Genomic DNA, 7,996 nt, shown 5'->3' with positions numbered 1-7,996 from the left:
CGTTTCTGTTTGTACACAGCACTTTCTGAGGTTTTTTGGAGCAGGGAAAATGGAGTATTATTTCTGCTAGCGAAGAAAAGTTTTCACTTGTGTATTTGCACTATTCCACTATATACTGTGCCACCCAGAGGTTACGTAGCAGAAAAGCTGGAAAGGAAATGCTCCTCGTGTAGTGCTCGGATTTCAAGTCTGTGACAAAACCAAAAATAGATGCAGCGGATTAACAGCCTCAGGTAGAAAAGCCCCAAATGTGATAAGACACTTCTCTCTTCATCCCGTCACCATCAGAGGTTTGGCTGGTTGGGATGTATCCAGGCCCTTCCTTATCAGCTTTTCAGCCCCTGGTGAAGATGTTTTGCCAAACTTTATTCTTTCTCTTACTTTTTTGGGGAGGGGTGGGGGTACTCCCATTGTGGAATTGGCTTTTAGTTGGCTTTGGTTTTTATCTTTGTGCTCATTTTATTGTTTTGTATTATATTAGTGATTATATAAAATCATAAAAATATCCCTTTGCCAGCATTAGCAACAAGGGTGATGCCATGCTCCTTTACCAGCTCTGTGAATCAGCAGTGGCCTTGCAAAGTACTCGCTCTCTATTATTCATGTCTTGATAACCTTCCCATTGGATTACTCTGCTTTATGTGGAGGAGCCTTTGACAACCATTCAGAAACCTCAGCTTGTTCAAAGTGCAATCTACCTGACAGTTAGCTACGGCAGGATGCAGGGGACACATCGCATTGATTTCGAAAGACCTCCACTGGGTCCTACTTAGGCTTACATCACACAAAAAGCTGTTGATGTGATATTGTTCCTGAAGTGTGCTATTTCAGATTTCATGTGGGGGCTTGAATGACTGAAAACTGCTCCATATTAAAACACACATACACCATGCCCTGCATATAGAAAACTAGATGTCAAGGGAAAGAGTTCTAACTTAGCCTTCTCCCAGATGTGTATATACAGGGATTTTCTCCCCATGGGAAAATTGCTAACCTAGAACTGTAATGGATTTGCTAAAACTGCTCCCCCAAATGCTTCTCTGCAAATTTTGATGTTGAATATTCTTGAGCTGTTCTCTGACTATTTTGCAAGGTGAATGACTCAAGCTGATGCTACATTGTGAAATATTCTTCAAATATTCCCCAGATACTGTTTGGCACCCAATGAAATTTGATTTCATTATTGATATCTGACAACTGTTATTTTACAGTATATAATAGCTGGTGTGCAAAGCAATGTAGTATTTTACACTACTGAAATGTGCTTCACAATGGTATACTATATATACCATAATAATTTTTCTTCTTTAACTTTCAAGGAACACTCTCCACATCAACATCTGTCAAGGAACCAGTGCCTATCTGTCCAGAACCCTCTGTGTTGCAGAGGATTCTGGGAGCATTTCAAGGGTGCACCTTTAGTTCTCGCCTACCATCACTGGTAGTCTAGAATAGGGGTGAGTTTGACTTCAATCTTGCATTTTATTCTCCTCCTCCTTTCCCTGTGTGTCTTAAATTTACAAAGAGTACACAGTTGGGAGCTCTTACTCAAACAGTTAGGGCATATCTAACCTGTGTTAACAGATCCCAAGTCTGCAGCCTTCTTAGGAACAAAAGTGGATCAGATCAAGGCTCATTTAGTCCAGCATTCTTTGCAAGAATCCCAGCAACCAGCAGGCATGGTGTGGTCCACTAGAAACTGGTCAGTGGATCTACCTCTTGTGAACCCCTGTCCTAAAATGCAGCCAGCATTCCCCATGGCTGTGAGTTGCAGAGGAAGATCAGTAGCGCTGGACTTTCTTTTTATTGATTCTTTCCCCCATTTAATCTTGGATGTTTTAATGTGATTGATTGTATAATTTTCAAATTGTACGTTACAGCTCTTGTGAGATGCGTTGGGTAAGCCTGTTTCATGGCCAAAAAGCAGACTTAAAATCAAACCAACCAACCAAGACCTCCTGCTCACCCAAAATGCCTGTGAGGCTGCTGAGCAGCTATAAAGGCCCAGCCTAGAAGCAGCGACATTGCAGGGAGTATGAGTGCAATTTTATTTGAATTCTGGTACAGCAGCACTGGACTGTGCTTTTCTCCAAACATAAAGATCGAGTTCTTTTGACCTCCCCCCCCCCCCGCAACATAGCTTATATTTTATTCTTAAATTAAAAACAAGCAAAATCCAAACAAAAGAATTTCCAGGTGAGTTGTTCCACTGAACAGCTAATATTTAAGCCAGCCTTTCCCCACCTGGTGCCCTCCAGATGTTTTGGACTACCAACTCCCAGCATTCCTGACTAATGGCCATCCTGGTTGGGTCTGCTGGTAGTTAAAAGTCCAAAACACCTGGAGGGCACCAAGTTAGGGAGGGGTGCTTTAGAGTGTTGTTTTGCCCTTCTGATGCTGAAACAGTGTGCCTCATTTTACGTAAATGCTGAGCGTTTTACACAAATACCTGGTGTTATTGCTTAATAACAGGCTCCCTCTCCCCACAACGTCTGGACACATTTCTCCATGTTGTGACATCATCACATTATGTATTTCCTTTGGCAGCCAATGAATGATGTGGGAAGGAGAGGGAAGCGTACAACTTGATGTCACAATATGGAACAGGTTTTCCTAAATGTTACAGGGGAGAGAGGGGAGAGCTTAACCCAGGAATGCCATTTTCAGTGGCAACCTCTTGTCAAGTGTAAGGTGTAGTTCCTCCCTACATCCAGCGGCCTTGACCTAGATACAGGTGCAGCAAACAGCACAAAGGAAAATGGAAGGAATTTAGGCATATATGTCCACAGAGAATGGACGTCTTGGAAGCAAATAATGCCCCCAAACTCTTTGACAGAGGTCAAAAACGTGAGCTCTCAGCAGTGGACAACCTGGCTCTATGTGTTCCTAATTTTAACAAGGGTTTTCAAATCCTGATGGATCATTTTTATATTTAAAAAAAATGAACAGAATTTAAACAAAAAGCATTTCAAGGTTATAAATATTCCATTTTGTTCATCATATGAAGCAAAAACAAAACAAAAACAAAAGAAGGAACAGAGCGAGTTGTAGATCATGCTGTTTCGCACAGACAGTCCCCCAATTAACAGAGAGACGACCCTGATTAGATAATAGATGCCTCACGTTAACGAGGCCTCTTGGAGAACCCAGTCGCCTCCTTCCCTCTGTTAATTTGTCATCATAATTTAAGGCATAAATATACTTCTAGATTAAATACATGGGGAGAGGAAGATCCAAGGGTCTGGTAGCACCTTTGCGGGACTGCTAGTGGCCCCTTCATGACACCTACAGAGTCGTTGGCCTTGGTTTCCCCCAACCCTCTTTACCTCTATGTAGCTAATGTATGTCAGAAGAATTTTTGTGTTTTCTGGATTTCCATGGCATAACAGACCTGCTTAGCCATGTGGGCTCATGTCCCCCAGTACTCCCAAATATGGCATATGAATGTGGGCAGCTTCGGTTTCCATGCTCTCAGCTTGGTATGTGGCATGCAGACTAAACCAAAAGCACAGGCACAGCTGGCACCTGAAAAATGCAGATACCTCCTTTGGAGGATGTTATAGCACTGATTGGCCATCCAGACTGGATGACTGCCACTGGTCTTGCATTGACAGGCAGGGACAGAAGACGGACTGGTGCAGGATGGAGCCCCCACTGTGCACGGACAATGGGGCGATGCCTGCGCAACTGGGTGCCCATCTGTCCCCTCTGAAATCTGTCCTCTGAACAACCCTCTAGATCTGCTATTGCCCCGTGCATACATGTTTAATTTTAAGTGGAATGGGATTGTAATTGCAGAGGTCCCATTGCCTGCACTGAGGTGCCTCAATTCCAAGCCAGTGGCTCCCAAGCTTAAATAAAAAGGGGGCTCACTAATGGAATTTCATGTCTGGAACTCGAGAGGGCTTCTGTACCTTTAAAAGCGTCACAGTTGGCAGGGTTTTGCCCTTGTGCTTTTCCTCATCAGTGCTGCAATGTACCTGAAAAGCCATCCCTGATGGAATTTGCCTTTCCTTGCAACTCTTAAAGGTACAGGAGGCCTTTCAGAATCGGGACCTATTAAGCCTATTTGCCATATCCTGAGCTAGAGATCACACTTGTTTCTTTAGGAGAGTTCTGGAGCAGGAGCACGTTCTGCAGATGCAGGTGCTCCACCCTGGTCTCGGAGCAGGTCCAAGCCTCTTGCCCTCTTCTTTCCACGCACTGCTGAGTGGAACTGAACTGCTGCTTGCTGCAAGAAGCGAGGAGAGATGCTCAGAATCGAATGCTCAGTGGGTTACACTAGATGGAAAGTGATTCCTATACATACCCTGAGAAAAACCCACTTCCGTCCTGCCCAGCCTGCTAGTTGGCTAGCCCTGCATGCCCGTGAAGGGGATGGCATGACTTCAAGCTTCTTGTCCAGTCTCTTGAGAGTTCATGCAGAGACCAAGGCAGGGAGGGGCTTTGGTTATAACAATATAGAGAATGACTGGGGAATTAGCATCAGAAGCTGGCTCTGAAACGTGTGTCTTCGGCCATGAAGTCATGGAACTTCTGGGGTCTCAGCTAAGTTTGCTTGGGGGTTGGAGGGGAAGGTAGGGGCTAGACACAAGGTAGGATCGCATCTGGAGGAAAGGCCAACAGCCACTGGATGTGTGCTTTATTTCCCCAGGAAATAAATTATTTAGCTGAGAGGCATTCAGAAATGGTGGCGGTGGTGGTATGACGTGAATGATGGGAGCCCTCAACTCCCAACCTAGATTTCCAGCAGATTGCTCTGCTCCGGGCTGGTGGCGTCTTTCTCGTCTCCAGGGAGGCCGTCCTGCAGGGCGGTGCTGGGAGAGCTGGCCACCGCGGCAGCCTCTTCCCGCTCTGCTTCACCCTCGGGGGGCTTGCCCACCCCCATCTCGTTGTGGGTCTTCTGGTGCTTGCTAAGGTGGTCGCTGCGGGTGAAGCGCTTGTTGCAGAGCAAGCAAGTGAATTTCTTCTCCCGGGTGTGGGTGCGGACGTGGCGCTCCAGCTCGTCCGAGCGGGTGAAGCGCTTGCCACAGAAGAGCCAGTTGCAGACAAAGGGGCGCTCCCCGGTGTGCCACCGCAGGTGGGCCTTGAGGTGCGAGGCCTTCCCGTAGACCTTCCCGCAGCCTGGGATGTGGCAGCTGTGGATGGGCTTCTTCCGCAGACTGGCTGCCGAGGCCCCGAGCCGCTCCAGCTCCTGGCAGTTGGGGCAGTCGCAGGTCGACCTGCCTGCCGTGCTCCCAAAGGAGCCACCTCTTCCGGACTTCAGCCCAATTCCGCCGTCCATCAGGGCGTTGTTTGCCACCGGCTTAGGCTTGTACATCTCTTGGGGCAGCACGTGTTGGCCTGAAGGGAGGAGGTGCGAGGAGGACGTAATGCCTACCGCAGGGTACGGAGCAGGGTTTAGAGTGGTGAACTCCGTTGTGTAACTGGGCAGCTGGGGGCTGATCGGGGCCTGGCTGGGCATGGACTGCAAGGAGCTCTGGAGTCCATCTGACTGAGGCTGAGAGCTCAGCCAGTTGCTGTTGGAGTGCATGTCCCACCAGGACGCAGTGGGGCTGCTGGAGCTGGCGGAGATGCCTGGGTGGATGCCAGCTTTGTACCAGGAGCCATAAGGGTGCGCCATGTCCAAGGAGGTGTAGACACTGGGGAGGCAGTCAGGGGATGGGTGTCCCTTGGACACCAGCAGGGATGATGGATCTTGAGATGTGGGCGAGGCTGGGAAGGAATGGGAGAAGGGGCTGTAATCATTGCTGTAAGTGGTGGAAGCTTGTGGGCTCGCCGATGGAGACATCAGTCCATTCCCATTGGGGAAAGTGGCTGTGTAGGAATCTCCCATGCCTTCGGTGCTCCAGATTTTTGGAGCAAAGGGCTCCACTCCTAGAAGGTAAGGTTTTTTCCCCAAACCGTTCTCAGCTTTTCTAGGAACGGGTGAATCCTGAACTGGATTACAACTTCCAAATTTACTGCAAGTGTCTGTCAACATAGCCAGGGGGCTGGAGCCATTGTGAGTTTCTTCCTAGATGGGGAGAAAAAGAGAAAGAGGGAGGGGAAGCAAAACATTGGTAAAGGGAAACTACACAGGAAAACATATACATACATAAATACATAAAAGCGTGCACACATAATGAGGACAATAAGAATATTCTTATTGTCTTCAGTATGTGTATGTATGTATAAGTGTATGTATGTGTGTGTATATACATCTCACACACACACACACACACACACATATTGAGGACAACAAAAATGTCATAAGAGGACATTTGAAATAAGAAATAATGAAAACTTAAAGCCAGCAGGAAACCGTGGAGAACCGCTCACTTGTCCTGAGAACATAGAGGACTGAGCTTAAGAGCCTTTGTATGAGATTAGCTTTTAGTGCAACTAATGTGCAGTAGCACAACTAATGTGCAACTAACAGTGCAAGTAATGTGCAGTGGCTACCCCATTGGCTGCATACAGTCCTGATATCTTCCCTTGAGATTTCACTTTAGTTAGGGGGATATTGCATTTTCCCAGTGGTAGGGGCATTCAGTGCTGTCTGTCTGTTTACACACACACACACACACACACACACACACACACTTATATTACTGCTTAATATAATAAAATCTCTAAGCAGTTTACAGTAAAGTACATATGCAACACAATGTAAAAACCATATAAAAACAATAAAAAGGTAAAAAAATAATTAAAAACATTACAGCAAAAAAATTAACAATACAGCAGAGCAGTGTCATAGCCTATTACAGGCCAGGGAAAGCCTGTGTAAACAAATACGATTTCAAAAGGTGTTTGAAAGTTGCCACAGTTCCTGCCTCTCAAATTGCACATTGGAGAGTATTCCAGAGTATGGGTGCCACTACTGAAAAGGCCTGTTTTTGTGATTATCACCTGGTGACATTTTATTGGTCATGGAACAATCAACAAGGCCTCCACTGAAAATCTTGGGGATCAACTGGGTATATATAGGGGAAGATGGTCTGCCAGGTATCGTGGTCTCAAGTTATTTAGAGCTTTGTATGTCAATTACAGAACTTTAAGCATGGCTTGGTAGCTAATAGGCAACCAGTGCAGTTCTTTTAACACAGATGAAATACATATGTATATAGGTAGGTGCCCCACTAAGCATTCTAGTTGCTGCATTCTGCAGCTTCTCAACCAGGCAAAAGGGCAGCTCCACAAAGAGCACATTACAGTAGTCTACTCATGAAGTTACCAGTATGAATCACAGTGGCTAGGCCTTCCCTATCTGGGAACGGGCATAGTTGGTGCACCAGGTGAAGTTGGTAATGGGCACTCCAGGCCACTGAGGTCACCTGGGCCTCCAAGTGACAAGGATGGATCCAGAAGCACCACCAAACTATGTACCTGTTCCTTCAGAGGGAATGCAACCCCAGCCAGCACAGGTAAACAACCCAATTCCAAAACAACTAAGGGTCCCTGTCTTATCAGGATTCAGCTTAAGTTTATTACTGCTCATCAAGCCCATAAATGCATCCAGGCACCGGTTCAGAACGTGCATGGCCTGTCCTGATTCAGATGTTACAGAGATGTAACCTTGACCGAAATCTCTTAATGACTGCTCCAACAGCTTTGCATAGATGTTAAACAACACTGGGGACATAAAAGTGCCCTGTGGCACCCCACAGTTCAACTGCCAGGGGACCAAGGCATAGTCAGCCAATGTTATTCTCTGGAACCGACCTTGTAAGTAAGAGCTGAATCACCATAAATGGTGTCCCCAACTCATGGAGACAGTCCAGGACAATACTGTGGTCAATGGTATCAAAAGCCACTGAGAGATAGAGAAGTAACAGGGTCGTACTCCTCCCATTCCTCTCCTGAAGAAGCTCATCCATCAGAGCAACCAAGACCAATTCTGTCCCAAAATTGGGCCTGAACTCAGATTGGAATGGATCAAGGTAATCAGTTTACAAGGACAAGGGGGATTCTCTAGGTCTCAGGTCTCCATCATAGTGTCCATTGGCACCAA

General features: G+C 46.5%; 1 protein-coding gene across 1 annotated transcript in view; it reads right to left on the bottom strand.

The window, feature by feature from the left end:
* Positions 1–4,738: 4,738 nt before the first annotated feature.
* Positions 4,739–7,996, bottom strand: part of SP7 (Sp7 transcription factor) — a 45,633-nt gene continuing 42,375 nt past the window's right edge. Inside the window, exon 2 of the mRNA XM_084832302.1 lies at positions 4,739–6,016. Coding sequence (XP_084688428.1) covers positions 4,739–5,983 — 1,245 coding nt within the window. The 5' untranslated portion in view covers positions 5,984–6,016. The remainder of the gene's footprint in view (positions 6,017–7,996) is intronic.

The sequence above is a fragment of the Heloderma suspectum genome, chromosome 2 (genome assembly GCF_057233095.1).
Source record: "Heloderma suspectum isolate Gila_16-S chromosome 2, 16-S_ref, whole genome shotgun sequence".
NCBI lineage: Eukaryota > Metazoa > Chordata > Lepidosauria > Squamata > Helodermatidae > Heloderma > Heloderma suspectum.
Note: the sequence above shows the minus strand (reverse complement) of the source record. Positions and strands in the feature narration are given on the sequence as shown.